Raw genomic sequence first — 20,435 nt, forward strand, 5'->3', positions numbered from 1 at the left:
TAGTCGGAAAGAAATTACTGGAGGGCACGAGAGAGGACGCACGCGGACTGTCAACCTGCTGTATGCGTCGCGCCGAACCGTCGCTTTCATCCATCACCTCTGAATGTAAGTCACATTTTTTCATTTATTCGATCAGTGAGTTTATCAATGTGTTTATTTGCTTTTAATATACAGTTCAGAAATGGTGCGTTGTACACTGCACATGATGCATCAATAGTGTTTATTAAGAGTATGAGCAGACAACGTTGCGTTAGATCAGAACTTACCTGCATATATCAGACTATTGATTATTTAGCCTATAACAATCATATTTCGGCACACAGAGCTCAGAGGTCATGAGAATCACAGGTCTGTTGCATGTCAGACAGACTGTGATTATTCAGGTATGACAGCCATACCCCCCTTTAATAACAGCATTATAAATGACAGCATTATTAGAAGTGACATTGCCACGCATGGAAAAAATTTACTGATGATGTTCATAACATGAATGACAAATGACTGGGTAAGAGAGAATAACAACGCGACGAGCATAGTAAGGAGTTTAGAGAAATACATTTGTTTATGTATATCATTATTTACCTACATATAGCCTATCCAAATATCAGTATTCCCAAAACAACAAATTAAACCAGCTCCAATTTTCCATTATTATGATAATACTTATTAATACAACTATTATTTGTAATACTAAGAATATGTATTATTTTCAGTAAAAGTAAAACAAAATAAAGACAGATTTAGTACAGCTAACTAATCGTAACTGACTCAACACTTCCAGTTTTTGTACTGCACATTCATACTGCACTATAGTTTCTGGACAATGTTTTTTTTTTTTTTTTTTTTTTTTTACAATTTAGCATTTGTATTTTTAATTTTTGTATTACTTAATTTGTATTTTTTCCAGCCACTAAGCCTATAAATGCTTCAATACAATATAAGGCCATACTAGTAAATCGCTTTAATATGCTTTAAAGAAAATATGTAAATAAAAGACCTATTTTAATCAGACCTCATTACTTTAATTCATTCTAGTATTTTAATATCATGATCATTGAGGAAGGAATAGTCTTGATATAGTGAGGAAGAAAAGGCTTTTAAATGTGTTGTAACACTGGCAGGAGTAGATCTAAAATTAAACTATGAAAGTTCCATTCAGATGTCCAGAATCATTGTTATGTGGCAATCTAATAAATTTAGGTCTTCAGAAAACATTTTTATAGATAATAATGTGTCAAAATGAAAACATTTTTGTTCATGGCAGTCAGTAGAATGGCAAAGGCAGTAGTATCGCTGTTGAAGAATTTGAGCTTTTATTTAGATCTTATTTTTGGTTATATAAGGTTCATGCTGTGAAACTGCTGCGTAGGGCATGAGAGGGATGCAGACATGCTTTTGACATTGTGCTGTTTCACTGTGACCTTGAAAATGCAGACGCAGCTGTGAGTAAGAGCAAGTCAGCGATCGCAGATGCTCACAGATTCACACATTGCACACACACACACACACACACACACACACACACACACACACACACACACACACACACACCATTTACTTAGTGCACTTGGACATACGTATTGCAGCATAGATCTTGTTGGCTTTGTGTGATGTGTGATTAACCCCCACCCCACCCTTTCTGTGTGATTATTTTTCTCAGGCTAATATGAGGAAGCCTCTGGTGTGCTGAAGGACATCTGGATTCTACAGATTTATTGTACAAGTAGCATTCTCAGCATGCGCTAAGCCTAACCGTAGCGTAACAAGAGAGCACATGAGTGTTGAAGCAGAGAGAATGGCCATGGCCTCCGACGTGCAGCACAGTCAGATTGTTTGTGCCCGCAAGCGCTTATGGAGAAAACTCAGGCCTGCGCGGGTGATCAGCCTCCTCATCAGTCTCGTAGCAATAAGTGCAGTGGCCTTCTCATGGCACTCTACTGCTCAGTGGGAGGGGCTTCAGAGCCACGCCCCACACAGAACACTGCTATCCACACACCTGGGTTACTACAGTAACCTCTCGGAGGACACGCCCATAGCCATGCGCTCGTCCGCAGAGTCAAACGAGAGTCAAGGGGACTATCCGACTGACCTGTTCAGCCTAGAGGACCGTCGGCGTGGCGCTGTCGTGTTACACATGTTCGGCATGATCTACATGTTCATTGCCCTTGCCATCGTTTGTGACGAGTTTTTTGTCCCCGCACTCACAGTCATTACAGAGAAACTCAAAATCTCAGATGACGTGGCGGGCGCCACCTTTATGGCGGCCGGGGGCTCGGCTCCTGAGCTCTTCACCTCCGTCATCGGCGTATTCATTTCCCACAGTAATGTGGGCATCGGAACCATTGTCGGCTCCGCTGTGTTCAACATCTTGTTCGTCATTGGAATGTGTGCTGTATTCTCCAAGGAGATCCTGAACCTGACGTGGTGGCCTCTTTTCAGGGACGTCACCTTCTACATCATCGGCCTCATTATGCTCATAGTTTTCTTCCTGGATAACTACATCACGTACTTGGAGAGTATCAGCATGCTGCTCGTCTACGCCACCTATGTGCTCTTCATGAAGTTCAATGGGACGGTAGAGACTCTTGTCAAGAGCGTCACGAACAGAAACCAGGTGGTGGAAGTGGAGGCTCAGCCAAAGGTGAGTTGACAACATCTCTTCCTTCCTCTGTCTGTCCAACCACTGTAGACCCCCCATTTGAATTGGGGATTGGATAAGTAATTTGGTCACTGGTCTGATTGTAGAGAGGTATTTCTGGGTAGGATTAGTCAAGTAATAGGAAATACCACAATGACCCAACCAGCTTCCCAAATCCAAAGATACCAAAGTTTGAAGACCAATGGATAAGCAGAAAAATGCAAATGATTAGGCCTATTTCTAACTATGCAATAGTAATCTTGTACTAGGCCCTATACCAATAGCCGCTCTCAGCCCTTGAGGTCCTCATCGCAGTCCTCACATTGATGGCGTTGTGTAGGCCAGGGATCTACAACTTCTGTCCTGGAGGGACTTTTATTATTTGGTTAATAATACGTGGACAGTGATTGAAAGGTTATTTTGCCAGACTGCAGGATTTGGGGGACAACAGAACATAGAGCTGTCGGCATGCACAAGAGATCCTGAGGATGATGAAGAAACATATATAAATTCTAAACACACAATACTGGACCCGAGTCAGAACTCAAATGTTGCCAGGCAACAGGTAGAAGTTGTCTTTATGGCATACACTACATATGCATATGCTCATGCATGACTGTGAGTATAGTTTTCCTGCAGTTTCCTGTGTTTTGGTTCTTCATTAAGGCATAAGCTCTTCATTTGTGATGCAGTAGTCATGGATGCAGCCGAAATAATCCTGCAGGCTTTGTGTAGCGTAATCCATTTGTCTCTGCTACTGCAACGAGGCCTCGACTAACAATAATCATGATCTAATACCGCAGTTTAACCTTGAGCCTAATCCCTAACCCCTGCAGTTGTCAAAGCATCTTCAAGCACCACAGAGAAGTTTCACAATTTCCAAAGGAGCGTCCCTTAAAAACCCTTTGACTCTGGGTTGACGTCACTTTGTTTACCATCATTTACGTTTACTATATAGAAAACTGTTTAAAAATATTGAGAATAATAACAAATTATACATCATTTGAAAGCTCTAAGGGTTTAGTGTCAATCTACGGTGTTACAATATAGACCCTCCAGCAATAGTAATATTGTAATTTGTGCAAACGACAAAATGCAAAATCAACTTCATACCTTTGTTATGAAATAGATGAATCGTTCCAATCCGTCGCACTTGGGTAAAATTTCCATGACTAGCATCCATTGAAAAACAGCACTTTTTTGTCCACAACAGAGCTAAATCTGTGAAATATTGATTTATTGTCCATTCACGAGTTCACACTTACAAATAAGTCAGATAGAATAAATGCGTATTTGGCGTGCTGTCTGAGGAGAGGGCTCCGGGCTCGGTATTCGGCCCGAACCCAGAGTACTCCCCCCGTATTCGTGGCTGTGAAAGAACAAGCCAAGAGTGAGGAGTCGGGGTGGTGGAGGGATGCTGAAAACTGTCAAGGAAGTTAGATGAGTTGACAGAGTGAATATATATATGCTTCCTCTCATGCTGATAGGGTAGACATGGTAATTGTTTGATGAGTTGATTGATTACTTGATTATTTGAACGTGCTCCTCCCGAACTTTGTTAATAAAACATCATTTGTTTACGTCAGATTTCGCCTGAAAGATCTACTCTCCATCATTGTTCCTCAAGAAAATCTTAAGGTGGTTACTTAAAAATTGTAAACTGGGTCTTTTTTACTTAACAGAAACATGATTAGATTCATCAGTAGGTGATAATGATATGTGTATAAAATTATAACGCACCTAGGAAGGATCGCAACAAACACGGAAGGGGTGTTTGTATTTTTATTAGATCGGACATTCATTTTAATGTGAGTTATTGTAATTTGAGTTATTGTTCTTGGACTTGTTAATACCTGCGACTAAGCCAATAATGTTTGGAGTTTGTTATCGTCCCAAAGATTTTTACGAGGGACTTTGTTTAAAATAATTATAATGCCTTGACAAAAGAATGTATTTGTATGGGGGATTTTAATAATGATATATGTAAAAGAATAGAGGATAATTCTAATGCCCTGCAGTCATTATGTAAATGATTTCATTTATCCCAAATTATAATCAAATCTAGTTTGGGAAAGTGGGGAAAGTGCCATAGATCTTATTCTGGTGTCTGATGTAAAGTATATTTCTCAGAAAGGAGTAATAGAATATGGCATTAGCGATCTTCTGTACAAGGAAACTTAGTAAATTAAAACGTAGTAATCATAAAACAGTACTGACTAGATTGTTAAAAAATAAAGTATTGAAGCATTTAAAGATCAACTTATTGAGTTAAATGACATTCAGAATACCTCAATGGTTGATGATGCTTGGACACATTGCAGTTAAATTAATTGACATATGAGTTTTATTTCTTAAAGTAATGGATAGAATTGCCCCCCTTAGACAGGTGAGAGTTAAGCAAAGATCTAGTCCTTGGATGAATCAGGAAATAATGGAATTAATAAAAAGCTGGAATAAGGCTCTTTTGATTTATAGGAGAACTAAGGAGAACGAGAGGATTAAAGGAATGTATGGAATTCATTTTGTTAAGAGATTTTATCTAAAAAAGGGGGGCATTACCTAACTGTTTCATTTTTACTAAAGTAACAGAATTACTAATATGTTAGAAGATCTTCATGTGTCTAGATGGAATTCCAGCTAGATTTTTAAGAGATGCTGCATATATATTATAGTTCCAACTGTTGAATTTACTGTAAATCTTTCTTTAGGAAAGGTATAGTCCCATCTGGCATAAAGATCAATCCATTATACAAAAAAGGAAATAGATATGATCCTGGAAATCCTGTCTCCATTCTTAGTTTGGCTTAAACAAATTTAGAAAAGATTGTGTATAAATAGATGTATCAGTATGTATGAAAGAATGGTTTAATTTATGATTTTCAATCATGTTTTAGAAGATCCTATTCAACTGATACTTCCTTACTTTATTTCACAGATTTTATAAGGAAGCAGATTGATGGAGGTAAAATGTGTGGAATGGTACTCTTGGATCTCCACAAAGCTTTTGACACAGTGAATCATTCAAAACTGTTAGATCAATTAAAGCCGGGTGCACACTGTGCAATTTACGATAGTCCTTTAAGATTGTTGCTTGTCAGACTGTACGAACATGATCCTTGCTTTTTGCCATGTCACACTGTAAGATCTCAGTTGTCATTAATGGCAGTCAAGACGCGTTAAAAGCGGACGCACACAAGAAAACTTGACCGGAGTTTTAAATCATCAATCAATGACACGGTGACAGTGAGCTGCATTACATGTGGTGGCTACAAAGAAATCTCAAACATTAATTTTGGTCATAGCCTGTTTTGAAAAACGAAGACAATTTGACGGTTGTTGACGGTTGACGGATGGTGTGAAATGTCACACTACAGGACTATGACTCAAATCTTCTGACACTGCCAGAATTTCGTCGGAGGTCAAATTTGATCACAGCATGTCAAATATATCCATCCCTCATATATCCACTGATAGGCAGATCCACTGATAGACGCCTGCTTTCAAACACTCCCGTGTGTATCTGTGTAAGCGCTCGTGAAGACAACTTTATTGTGCTATCCTTGACATTTGAGTGTATTTCACAATTTTTTTTGTCTAATAAATCAAATCAAATAATTTTTGTTGACGTAAAATTAGATTTTTAACTCAAGGTGTTGCTTGCACAGTGATAGGACACATCTAATCAGTTTAATTTGGACACTCTGCACAATTTTTTACCATTTGCACATTTAACTCAAAACATCCACAGATTCAGCAAACTGGCTTTGGGATCAATGCAGCAATTATTGAAAGCAGCATCCTTGCAGTTACCTCTAGTACATCACATGGCCGCAACAGCACATACTCAAACAGGATTGTGATGTCTGGTAACATTGCCTTTTAAGGTGTAATATAAATAACATAATATTATTAATATTATTAATAATAAACAAATATTATTAATACAGCATAAATGCCCACTGTTATGATTGGCTACTATATTTACATGGGAAATTACCCATGTCCCTTTTAAATACACATAACTGTTTTTAAAACGTCTGTTCTTGGCTTAAAGGTGCAGTGTGTGATTTTTAGTGCATCTAGTGGTGAGGTTGCAAATTGCAACCAACAGACGGTGACTGACAATAAAATATGATGGCGTCTGAGACAGCAGAGAGTAGCCAGTTAAGCAATGAGGTTTCTTTACAAAGATAAAGTAAGAAATTATGTTTACTTAGCCTAATTATTCAGTAAAACGGAAAGTTTTTGCAAATATTATTGTTACTTGTTCATCATTGTGTCTGTTTTATTTGCTGATTTTAGCTAGTTTCTTTGCACTAAGAACAACATAGTGACAAAACATGTTTGTCCGTTTAGGGCTACTGTAGAAACATAACGGCGCACAATGGTGACTTAACATGTAAGGGGACCCGCGGTGTATGTAGATAGAAACTGCTCATTCTAAGGCAGGGGTGTCCAAACTCAGTCCTGGAGGGCCACTGGAGGGCCACTGTCCTGCAGAGTTTAGCTCTAGCCTGCCTCAACACACCTTCCTGTAAGTTTCTAGAATGCCTAAGACCTTGATTATCTGGTTCAGGTGTGTTTAATTGGGGTTGGAGCTAAACTCTGCAGGACAGTGGCCCTCCAGGAGCAGGATTGGACATCCCTGTTCTAAGGTGATAAAAACAACGGTTCACTGAAAACATAGTTATGTATATGATATTGCATTTCTGTCAACAGATCCTCCTAAATATTACACAGTGCACCTTTAAAGGTATAATATGTAAGAATTTTGTATCAAAATATTAAAAAACTAAGCAAACTTGGCTAGCAGACTTTGGGAAAAAAGGAGAAATAAAACAAGGATCAGTATCGAGGATCAGTGGCGTTTTCGAGATGCCGAGAGCTCCACGTCCGTGACAAACTTCGACTTGACAGAGCTTCATAACTTGATAGAGAAGCCGCTCTTGCATGTACTTTATTAGGTGAGCTACAGGTGAGCAAATGTACATAAAACAAATCAATGTTATATAGCTCAACATGATGAAATGTTAGAATATGATCAGTATGTTATTCAAATGTTGATCTAGCTTACTGCTCTCATACAGCCGACAAACTAACACATAGAATAACATTATAACTTTCAACACACACAAATACAGTTTAGTATGATAGTGTAGACCAAGTGAAACAGCGCTGTGTTACCTCACAATTTTATTCTGTTACATAAACTGACCAGTTTGTATGGAAGCTTGTTTCCGCCACAAAATATAACATTTTAAAAGATAATTGCGACTTTATAACACGCAATTGCGACTTTATTTCACGCAATTCTGACTTTATATCTCGCAATTCTGATATAAAGATATAAAGTCAGAATTGCGTGAAATAAAGTCACAATTGCGTGTTATAAAGTCAGAATTGCGACACATAAAGTCAGTATTGCGAGATATAAAGTCAGAATTGCGTGAAATAAAGTCGCAATTGCGTGTTATAAAGTCAGAATTGCGAGATGTAAAGTCAGAATTGTGTTATAAAATCAGAATTCAGACTTTTTTTCTCGCAATTGCGACTTTATATCACGCAATTCTGACTTTATAACACATAATTGCGAGTTTATATCTTGCAATTCTGACATCTTTTCTCAGAATTGAGAAATTCCGAGTTTATAAACTCACAATTGTGAGATATAAAGTCGAATTCTAAGGGAAAAAAGACAGATTTTTTTTTTTACCTCAGAATAGTTCATATCTCACAATTCTGACTTTATAATACGCAATTGCAACTTTATAACATGCAATTCTGACTTTATATCTCCCATTTGTGACTTTATTTCTCAGAATTGCGACTTTATTTCTCAGAATTGCGACTTTATATCTCGCAATTGCAACTTTATTTCTCAGAATTGCGACTTTATATCTCGCAATTGCGACTTTATATCTCAGAATTGCGACTTTATATCTCGCAATTGCGACTTTATTTCTCACAATTGCGACTTTATTTCTCACAATTCTGACTTCATATCTCGCAATTCTGTGAAAAAAAGTCACAATTCTGACTTCATATCTCGCAATTGTGAGAAAAAAAGTCAGAATTGTTAGATAAAAAGTTGCAAATATTATTATTTATTTATTATTCAGTGGCGGAAACAAGCTTCCATAAGTTTGAGTATTAATTCAGTACTTGCGGGTAGTTCGGTAGAATGAAATGTCCTCATTCTTTATATCCGCGGGACTCGCGTGTGGCACTGATATCTGTCTCTTCATACCACAGTCATGTTAAAAATCATTAATGTATTCACTCATCCATAAACATTATTAGATCCTACGGCATGACGACAAGTTCTATGATTCTGCTTATTCACTGCGTCATCAATCTACACCTTTGTTATTGTAAGAGGTTAGCGAAATTTCATATTTTCAAATTTCAAATTTCATCACCATAATAGTACGCGCATCACCCGATTTTTGTAACCATGCATACTCTGTACGTGCAGGTCACACATGCGCATTTAATTTGTTTTGCACTAAATCAGTTGTTCCACAAAACTTGCCTGGACAGAATAACTTTTTCTATTTTTAGCTGACTGCATTTTTAGTTTCATGATGAATAGGCTGTAATGTCCTGTTAGCAACACTAGAACTGATATGTTGTGTGTTAGCGTAAGGCACTGACGTGATCACTTGAATATTTTTCCTTATAGACCTTATGTAGCCCCACCTTTTTCAGCACTGCGCTCATTGCGGTTTGTATTTCCACAGCATGAAGGTAATTTATGAACAAACCACTCGTTTTAAAATCTTCACCGTCTACTGTAATTTATTATGATATCCCATTACAATGATCATGATATCTTTTGTTAAAGGGATACTTCACCTCTGGAAAGATGAATGTGTATTTAAAATAGGTCATTTATGTAGAAGAAATTAGATAAAAAAATTAGATTAAAAAAGATATTTTTTAATTTGGAGCTTTCTAGACTGAGAAAAGCCAGAAAATGTATTTTTGGCTTATGTGGATGAAAGACAACAACTCCCAGAATGCACTTGCTTCGCTGCCCTAGGAGGCCACGCCTACCGGTTAGAGAGCGCAGTTGAAAACAACAAGGTTAGGCTACCAGTGAGTCTCCGTGACGAGTCTGCCTGGGATTTCGAGATCGCCCAAAATGTCCGGGATTCGGCTTTTGCGTTCTACAGTCGCCATTCATCATGTTTACTGTGGCGAGCAGGACGAGGCTGATGGCCGCGGGAGAACGGCGCGAGGCCGGTGGCGTCATTACTGAGACGCGCCGGTCTCGTATGTTAAAACGCACATCAACCGATCACTTGTTTAGCGTTCATGTAAACTCTACATTCAGATTCACCAATCGGAATGAATTCAGTTAGATTGAAACAAAAGGTGTGCATGTAAACAATGAATGACGACTGCAGAAAAGCAAAAGCCGAATCCCGGACATTTTGAACGATCTCGCCCGCCGGACAAGTCCGGGAAAAGGAGGATGGTAACCCCTACTACTCAGCTTTCTCCTACTACTCAGCTTTCTTCACAGAACAAGAGCCTGCAAGCTTAGCTTCCAAAGAAAGAAGGCTGACTGTGTGTACATTATGTGAGTGAGATCGCACCCTCTATGGGCGGGTTGAACAAATGCGGAACAGCCCCTACTACTGGCTGTAGTTTTTAGCCTCTGGCCAGAAAATCCTCCGATGACGCAAAACGTCTCGGTTACGTATGTAACCCTCGTTCCCTGAGTAGGGAACGGAGACGTTACGTCGGATGACGACGAATGGGGTTTCGCTTAGAAATCCTATCATCTTCGAGTATTAAAACACGAGCCAATGGCAAAGAAATGCCATGGGTCTGCGGAATTTGCATAGCGTAACTCCGCCCCACCATGGGGGTATATAAGGAAGTCGCTGGCAAGATGCAGATATGTCTTCGCTGAGGAGCCGAGACTGAACTCAGGCGTTCCAGCGGTACAGCGGAAGTGGCAGGGAGACGTAACGTCTCCGTTCCCTACTCAGGGAACGAGGGTTACATACGTAACCGAGACGTTCCCTTTCGTTGTCACTCCGAGTTACGTCGGATGACGACGAATGGGGTTCCCGTATAATCACGCCACCTCTCGACTGTCTACCAGTGCCCTGCGTAAGTCTGAGCTCCCTGTCGTGAAACTAGCACGGACGAAGGAGTCCTACTTAACACAGGAATACCAAGGTACACTGGGAAGCATATCCAGTGGAAATATGCAATCATGCCCAACCCGAAGGGGGGGACTTGGAATACACATATGACCCCGAAGGGCTGCATACGGAGTAACACTGGGGTGTCCAGCCGCAGGTGGAATATTTCAACCCCAGGGGTGGCAAGGTGGCTTGCCAAGGGAAAGACACATGCTCAAAGAGGCTTACAGTGGAATACACATGTGGGGGTCGCCCGAAGGGAACCATGCACATGGTGGCACCTAGCCAAGCGCGAAAGCTGCCCGTGGCATAACTCTGGCGTTGACGTCATCAGTGCTGGAGGAGACTCAGGGCTTATGAGGCTCACCTGAGGAAATAGCGCACGTATCCCGTCCGTGGAGAGGAATGGCGAGCAAGCGAAGACACCTGAGCAGAATCTAGTACCGGCTAGTTGAAGCGAGTACATGAGAAGAAACTGGCTCTACTCGGAGATTGTAAAATCTCGCAAATGTGTTAGGTGTCGCCCAGCCTGCAGCTCTGCAGATGTCTGTTAGCGAGGCGCCATGCGCTAGAGCCCAAGAGGATGCCACACTCCGAGTGGAGTGGGCCGTCACACCAAGGGGGCACGGTCGACCTTGCTGCTGGTAAGCCAAAGCAATGGCGTCCACTATCCAGTGAGACAACCTTTGTTTGGAGAGAGCCTTTCCCTTCAGCTTCCCACCATGACAGACAAAGAGCTGGTCTGAGGTCCTGAAACACTGCGTTCTGTCTACGTAAGCACGAAGGGCGCGTACTGGACAGAGCAGTGCCAAGGCTGGGTCTGCCTCCTCCAAGGGCAGCGCTTGCCGGTTCACTACCTGATCTCGAAAGGGTGTGGTAGGAACCTTGGGCACATATCCAAGCCGGGGTCTCAGGATCACGTGAGAGTTAGCCGGCCCGAATTCCAGGCACGCTTCGTCAACCGAAAATGCCTGCAGGTCCCCTACCCTCTTGATGGAGGCCAATGCAACCAGGAGCGCTGTCTTCATTGACAGGAACTTAAGCTCCACTGATTGCAAAGGCTCAAATGGAGCACTCTGCAGGGCAGTCAGAACCACTGAGAGGTCCCAAGAGGGTACGAGGGGAGGGCGAGGAGGATTTAGTCTCCTCGCTCCCCTCAGGAACCTGATGATCAGGTCATGCTTCCCCAGAGACTTACCTTCAACTGCATCGTGATGTGCGGCAATGGCGGCAACATACACTTTCAGGGTGGAGGGAGACAGCCTTCGCTCCAACCCTTCTTGCAGGAAGGAAAGCACGACACTGATCGGGCATTTCGTGGGTTCTTGCTGTTTGGAAGAACACCAGTTGACGAAGAGGTTCCACTTCAACGCATAGGCATGTCTCGTGGACGATGCTCTAGCGGAAGTGATGGTAGCCACCACCGCTGGTGGTAGGGTACTCAAACCTGCCTCGTCCCGTCCAGAAGCCACACGTGGAGGTTCCAAAGACCGGGACGAGGGTGCCAAAGGGTGCCCCGTCCCTGAGAAAGGAGGTCCTTCCTCAGAGGAATTGGCCAGGGAGGTGCTGTCGCAAGGAGTATGAGTTCTGAGAACCAGGTGTGGCTGGGCCAGTATGGGGCAACCAATATAACCTGCTCCTTGTCCTCCCTGATCTTGCGCAGGGTCCGCGCAAGAAGGCTCACTGGGGGAAACGCATACTTGCGTAGGCCCCTCGGCCAGCTGTGCGCCAGTGCATCCGTGCCGAGCGTGCCCTCGGTCAGGGAATAAAACAGGTCGCAATGGGACGAGTCGTGGGAGGCAAACAGGTCTACCTGTGCGTCGCCGAACTGATCCCAAATCAGCTGAACCGTCCGGGGATGGAGTCGCCATTCTCCAGCGAGAGGCTGAACTCGAGACAGCTCGTCGGCCGCCTGGTTCAGGTGTCCCGGGATATAAATGGCTCAAAGCGACCTCAGATGCTTCTGACTCCATATAAGGAGGTGGCGGGCGAGTTGCGACATACGGCGGGAGCGTAGACCACCTTCATGGTTGATGTACGCTACTGTTGCGGTATTGTCTGATCGGACTAGTACGTGCTGACCCCTGAGCAACGCATGGAAACGGTGCAGGGCGAGACGTACAGCCAGCAACTCGAGGCAATTGACATGCCAAAGGCGCTGGGGTCCTGTCCAGGAGCCCGCGGCAGCATGACCATTGCACATGGCGCCCCAGCCCGTGGTGGAGGCATCTGTTGTGACAACAACATGCCGGGAAACTCGTTCTAAGGGCACTCCGGCCCGTAGAAAGCTGAGGTTCGACCACGGGGTGAAGGTTTGACGGCAGGCCGGAGTCACTGGGACCCGGAGCTTGCCGTGTTGCCATGCCCACCTCGGGACTCGATCGCGAAGCCAAAGCTGAAGCGGTCTCATATGAAGCAATCCGAGCGGCGTTACTGCGGCTGCGGATGCCATATGCCCCAGGAGCCTCTGAAAAAGTTTCAGTGGGACCGCACTCTTGCCCTCGAACTGGCGAAGACAAGTCAGCAGTGACTGCGCGCGCTCGCTCGTAAGCTGCGCGCACATGGCGACCGAGTCGATTTCCATACCGAGAAAAGAGATCCTCTGCACTGGGCAGAGTTTGCTCTTCTCCCAGTTGACCCGAAGGCCCAGACGAGCTAGGTGCCGGAGCACAAGATCCCTGTGTTCGCAAACCTGGTCTCGAGAGTGAGCTAGGATCAGCCAGTCGTCGAGATAGTTCAGGATGCGAACCCCGTGTTCCCGGAGGGGAACAAGGGCTGCCTCGACGACCTTCGTAAAGACGCGAGGAGACAGGGCTAGCCCGAAAGGGAGAACCGCGTACTGGTATGCCCGCCCCTCGAAAGCAAACCGTAGAAACGGTCTGTGTCGAGGTAAAATGGAGACATGGAAGTAGGCGTCCTTCAGGTCGATCGCTGCAAACCAATCCTGTGGCCGCACACACTCGAAAATGCGTTTGGCCATGAGCATCTTGAACGGCAGCCTGTGGAGGGAGCGGTTCAGGACGCGCAGGTCCAGGATCGGTCGTAACCCACCCGATTTCTTCGGAACAATGAAGTAAGGGCTGTAGAAGCCGGACCTCATTTCGGCTGGAGGGACAATCTCGATCGCACCCTTCGCCAGTAGGGTGGCGACCTCCGCTCTCATGACAGGGGCATTGCCACCGACCATAGTGAAGCGGACTCCGCTGTAGCGGGGAGGAGATCGCGCGAACTGAATCGCGTAGCCGAGCCTGATGGTTCTCGCGACCCAGCGGGACAATCTGGGAAGCTCTAGCCAGGCTTCCAGAAAGTGCACCAGCGGGGTCATACGAACCACAGACGTTCCGTCGGGGGTGCAGCGAGGCGGAATGACCGGCCCAGGCGTGGGTGGCATAGCGGCCCAGTGCGGGGGCACGGTCATTAGCCGCGTCCTGCCAGAGGAGGCCAGGGGAGGACCAGCGTCCCACGGGGGCGTGCTCTGGCAGGGGTCTGGCGACAGAGGGGGACGAGAGGAGCGTGGCCCGTGGGCGGCGCATGCTCTCATCCGCACACTCCGTGTGCTCAGAGATGGGGTAGTGAGTTCTTTCTTTAACCATTTTAGGGTGCTGCCCGTCGTGGGACGAGCAGCGGGGATGGGAAAACCAAGGATTCTCCCCCGGCCCTCCACCGGGGGAAGGAGCGGCCCTGCAACCGGCTCCTGAACAGAACTCAACGCCATCTCTGAGCAGCCCGTCTCAGGAGCGCCGCTTAGCCTGGCGTTTAGCGGGGCACGGGGCGGGAGAGGGCTGTGGCGCCTTCCTACGGCTTCCTCTCCGACGCGACCCGGAAGCAGGGGACTGCGGGGGCCGATCGGGAGGGGGGGGAACCGTAGGAGGGCGCCCTCGGCGGCGAGCGAGCTGAGGCACCTGTGCCGACGACTGCGCTGCCGGAGCAGCGGGCCGCCGGGGCAGGACGTGTTTTAAAGCCTCAGTCTGCTTCTGGGCAGTCGAGAACTGCTGGGCGAAGTCCTCGACTGCACCGCCGAACAGGCCAGCCTGGGATATGGGGGTGTCGAGGAACCGGGTCCGCTCGGCCTCCCGCATATCAGCCAGGTTTAGCCATAGGTGTCGCTCCTGGACCACCGAAGTGGCCATCACCTGACCCAGTGAGCGTGCGGTCACCTTCGTCGCTCGGAGAGCAAGGTCGGTGGCGGCACGCAACTCATCAAAGAGTGCTGGGTCAGACCTCCCCTCGTGCATGTCACGCAACATCTGGGCCTGGTAGACCTGCAGAGTCGCCATGGCATGCAGTGAGGAGGCCGCCAGCCCCGCAGCTCTGTAGGCCTTCGCCACAAGGGTGGAAGAGAACCTACAGGCCTTGGAGGGGTGCTTTGGGTCCCCGCGGGAAGAAGCACTCTGAGGACACAACTGCATCGCAACAGAGCGTTCAACCTGGGGAACCCCAGTGTACCCTTTGGCGGCCGCCTGATCAAGGGGAGGCAAGGCGGAGGCGGTCGCCGAGCGATCACGGGAAGACAATGGTGCCTTCCAGGACCTCGTGACCTCCTCATGCACATCCGGGAAAAAAGGCATTGGGGTTGGCCGCCGACGCGGATCAGCAGCCGCACCCAAAAACCAATCGTCCAGCCGCGAACGAACCGGCCCAGGTGGCGGGGACCACTCAAGACCGATCGCCGCGGCTGCCCGGGAAAGCATGGCCGTCATCTCGGGATCAGACTCGGACAATGCTGGGACACCCGAGGGTGGCAGCACAGCCGAATCCTCACTTCCCGAGGACTCCTGCCCACCTTGTGATGCAGCGATCGACATTGAGTCTTCCTCTGGAGCGCCGAATGAAACTCGCGGCAAGTCAGAGGACTGTACAGCGGTTTCCACGCGGACACTCGCGGGTTGCACGGGAACAGAGGGAAGTGTGGAGCGTGGAATAGTCGGCGCTTTGTTCCACACTGTAACCCTCAGATCACCCTGGCCGCCAGCCGAAGGACCAGCCCTCTCGGGACCAGTAGATCGGGGTGCGGATGAGGGGACTCTCACATTAAGATCATTGAGTCTCGATCTCAACCGTGCGATGGGCATGTTCCCGCAGTGGGAACATGACTCATCCACAAACGCTGCCCTGGCGTGATCGACACCCAGACACACAAGACAGCGATTGTGCCCATCAGAGTCAGATACAAATAGACCGCAACCAGAAGTGCACGGGCGAGGCATCTTTAAAAAGACGTGCCGCGTGCAATGCTCTTTTGTGAAAGGAGATTTCTCCGCAGAGTGTTGAAGCGACCAGGGAGAGAACACACAAACTCTGGCAAATCACTGCACAGATCAGCAGGGAATGTGCACTCGCTGGAACTCGCTGTCACACCAACACCTGGAGAGAGGCTCGTCTCGAAGAGATAAAGAGATGAACTCAGGATTTGGCTGTGGAGTGAAGTAGATCAACTTGGCTCCGAAGCGAAAACATATCTGCATCTTGCCAGCGACTTCCTTATATACCCCCAGGGTGGGGCGGAGTTACGCTATGCAAATTCCGCAGACCCATGGCATTTCTTTGCCATTGGCTCGTGTTTTAATACTCGAAGATGATAGGATTTCTAAGCGAAACCCCATTCGTCGTCATCCGACGTAACTCGGAGTGACAACGAAAGGGAATGACGATTTTTGCGTCATCGGAGGATTTTTTCCAGACAAAAAATACATAAATCTCTCCTCTCAGGGGGATATGAGGGTGGAAAGCACGGTAATTCGAAAATACTACAGGTTTTCTACTAATACAAAGCTTAATGCTAAATCCTGAAGTATCCCTTTAACTCTATAATAAGAAAATCCACTTCACCAGTTAAGTACTCTTCGACAGCAATGCCATATAAATATACAGAGCTTCAGAAGTTCAAACACAAAATTCTAAAGATGGCTGCACGCTTGTTTCTCTGACGCATAAGGTCTATAGCAGCGGAAACAACTTATTTATGGTCATACAGATAAGAGTAAAACATAACAACAAAATGTTTTTCTTTTGTAAAATAAAGAAAACAAACAGGATGCACTTTCTGCAGTCTTGGTCTCCGTGAACTGTTTTCTGGAGTGCGTCACAAAAATGAACCGAAACTCAGGGTAGGCCTAAACTTTCCTAACAGACATGATAAATATGTCTTTAAAAACTTTGTGTATACGTTTTGCTTATTTGACGTTAAATGCATTATATAAGTCACTCTGGAATATAAGTTGCTGCAGGTGACTTACAGCCCATAAAATAAGGTTTAGCAAATTATTTCATGGACCCCCAGCCAGGCTATTGGGACCCCCCTCATCGAGAACCCCTGTGCCAGTGTACACGTAAAAAAAACTAAGTATACTTTGGGCTTAGGTCAGCCAGGATGAGTCTTGCGGCACTGGATCTAAAAGGAGACTGTATTGCAGCAGTAGGGAATTGTTGGATTGTGGAATCATGCTCATTGTGTCATTCTGTTCACAAGGGATTAAACAGTGTCAAATGTCAGCGAAGCCTTGCTGGGTTAAGCTGCACAAAATATGTCCTGTTAAAAGAAAGAATAAAATGGGGATATCAAAGGCTCCTCGGACTTCTGCTCGAATCCGCTGTCGTATTTCAGACATGGAGTCTTCAGTCATACAGGGTTAGAAAAGTTCATCTGGAGGTAGGGAATCTCTATTTATTGATGTCAAAAACATAATATTATAGACATAATAAGTGCAGTAGAACAGATGTGCCCTGGTAGTTTAGGCTGATTTGTCAAGGATGGCCACCGCTGTCTTTCTTCAACGCTAATTGCTTTGACAACAGACAGGTCTCTATAGTGATATGAAGTGAGGTGAAGCTTTTGTGAAAAACAGCCTAGCTAAAGGGAAGGAAAAACATGGTTGGTGCTTTAGGAAGCTGTTAATTCGTATGTTCTTTACGGTGTGAAACATGACTCAAGAATGTCTTGGTTCAGCGCTGCGTCATGGCTCGTGCGATTAGAGTCTTTGAATCTATACTGTTTCAGGTAAAGGACCTTTCTGTGAGATTTGTTACTGACGTTCCGATTATCCCCAGAGATTTAGTCTTACCTTGTGACAAGAGATGGAAATTAGTTTTGGAGGTATGAGCTCTAAAAGCTGCCCAGTAAATCTGGATTTATCTCGAGTGTATGAATATAATATAGACTAGGAATGGAGAATACTAAGATTTTCCTGATCTTCATTCGTCAGCTTCCTTTACAATTTCTGAAAAGTCTCTTCTCTGATTTTTTTTTCTTTTTTTCTTTTTTTTTAAGTCTAATGTAAATTAACTTAGCTATGTAAAATCATAAATTAACTTGAATGTTTCCTGGGTTAAAGGTTAATGCAAAAGCATTTAGCTTACACAACCTACTCCATAATAGTAATATAGGCTGAGTCCCAAGTCGCCTACTTATACTACGACCTAAAAGTATGTACTTTTTTTGTGAGGAAAAAGTACATACTTTTGAGTGTGAAGCAAAAGAGTATGCACGTTCTGGGCACGAGGCAACGTGAATGAGAACGTGGTTGCTTAGTTACGCACACCGCGACTGTTTACAAAACATTTTACATTTCATTCATTCTTATATGTCCAATATAATTTTATTTACTATTCCCATCTTGTTTTCCACAATACATTTACAATGTGTTTTACCAAATTGAGGAGTGAAGCAGGGCGTCGTCGTAGATCAACCAAAGGCAGGTAGTTTGTGAGGCGGCTGGTTCTGACATTCATGTGCAATGTGTAACGAAAGCTACTTATTTTATGAGTTAAAATATTTAAAGTTTATAGTATAACTATTGTTTAACGTATTTTATACTTAATTTTATACTTATGTATAATACTCAAAAATACCCAGATGAAAATGAACCATGCTTTTACTATGGTAAAAGTGTAGTATGTTTCTTTGGTTGGACTGATAAAGTTAACATTTGTACAGCCACAGTATTAACGTTACTACAAATAAGTCAGTGTGGTTAAACTATGGTTAGTGTAGTAAAAGGTGTTTATTTTCATAAGGGTTTATAGTAAGGTATAAATCTAAGACAGAAACATCAAAAGAAATACATAAAAAAAGACACTTGCATGACACTGTACTAGAGCCTTTTTATTTATTGTTTTGTAGCCTGTGATAACCCCAATAAGGCGCTCAGTATCTTCATCGGACCCTACAAGATAAACACGGTAATTTTTTGGCACAACATAAACCCATTTATATTACGAGACAATAAAATATAACTTTAATTAGGGTTAAACATTTGAATTCTTACACTTAAAAACTGAGGGCGCATCTCCGCTGCTGCATCCGACTGCCATGTTTACATCACCACCATCACCACAAAGCTCCTCCCTCCCGCACGCAATGGGTTGTGGGCAATATTAGTCGTTAGAGTGTGCATTGATCTACACTTCGAATTCTAACCGGAAATAGTAGACCATCCGGGAATCTTTGGAATACTCATTTCAACATAGTACTACGATTTGGGATGTACTAATTCTAGTTTCGCATACTATTTAGGATGGATAGTATGCGAAATGGGACTCAGCAATAGTTTTTTTCATATGAACATTATTTGTTAAAAATCAATTTTCCTTTATGAATTGAAACATTTTCATATAGCTTCGTAATACAATAATCATTAACTTTACAGGACAGAAAACATATTTTATGTATATTTTATGTTGTTTGGATAGTATTGTTTATAATCTTCTTTTCAGACCATTAGTCAATAAATCATTGGTAAACAGAAGATGTTAAAATCACCATGAAATAAAAATTGACAATTCAACCATCATGGACAAAATGAAGTCCCGCCCTAAAGTCCCCACTGTTTCACTGGAAAATATGTCACAACAGGGTAAAAAAGACTATCACAAATTCCATTTCATGCCGACTTTATGCAGGTCAATGGCCAAATGTACCAATTTTTTTTTTTTTCACTTTTTTTACCAAAGACTCCTGGTTGTGCGAACATCTGATTGAATGTGATAATTTTACATTCACTGAAACTACCTGTAAACTGTAATAGCACCATGAATTGTTTTAGTAGTGTGAACTCAATGGATGCAAAAGAGTGGCTTCCTCCCTCTGAAATTGTATCCACTGGTTTCACTGTTGGACAGTGTCACTTTAGAAAGATTAATTCAAATATTATTATATCTATTTGCTATTATTTCTTCGCCCCCTCTTCTTTCAAAGAATAGTGCAACGGTGAACATGTCAAGTATAAACGCCACGTTCGTTTCTTTGATAATGCAAGTATGGATATTTATGTAAATAATCTTGTCCCACCACCAGATATCGCATTATTTTAAAACTGTTATTGATTTGATGCAATGCATGTCAAAAGTTGTACTATTTTTATCTTGACATGGTGTCTTAAAAATGTCCCCCTATTGCCGTGAGATGCCTTCGGGCAACAAACTTCAATCTTGTGGTGTGTGCTTGGCTTTATATAGCACTATCACACAAGAGACCTGACTTATAAATGATTCCAAAAGAATTTGATGCCGGTGTGCTGTTAATCTGATTAATCTGTGCACAGCTTTAAAAAGCATTATAAATATGTAGTAGGCCTACAGAGTACAGACTTGTTTTTTTTAATGAAATATAATGAATCGTAAAATATAAGAATATAATATAT

The 20,435-nt window shown here is 43.9% G+C and overlaps 1 protein-coding gene across 1 annotated transcript in view; it reads left to right on the top strand.

Moving 5' to 3' along the window:
- Positions 1–1,801: 1,801 nt before the first annotated feature.
- The window catches only part of LOC308704790 (solute carrier family 24 member 2), a gene marked incomplete at both ends in the record, with an annotated part of 129,183 nt that continues 110,549 nt past the window's right edge, over positions 1,802–20,435 (top strand). The window contains one exon of the mRNA XM_081389362.1: positions 1,802–2,641. Within this exon, the coding sequence (XP_081245488.1) occupies positions 1,802–2,641 (840 nt within the window). The remainder of the gene's footprint in view (positions 2,642–20,435) is intronic.

This window comes from Scardinius erythrophthalmus (assembly GCF_964197995.2).
Source record: "Scardinius erythrophthalmus genome assembly, chromosome: 2".
NCBI classification, from domain to species: domain Eukaryota; kingdom Metazoa; phylum Chordata; class Actinopteri; order Cypriniformes; family Leuciscidae; genus Scardinius; species Scardinius erythrophthalmus.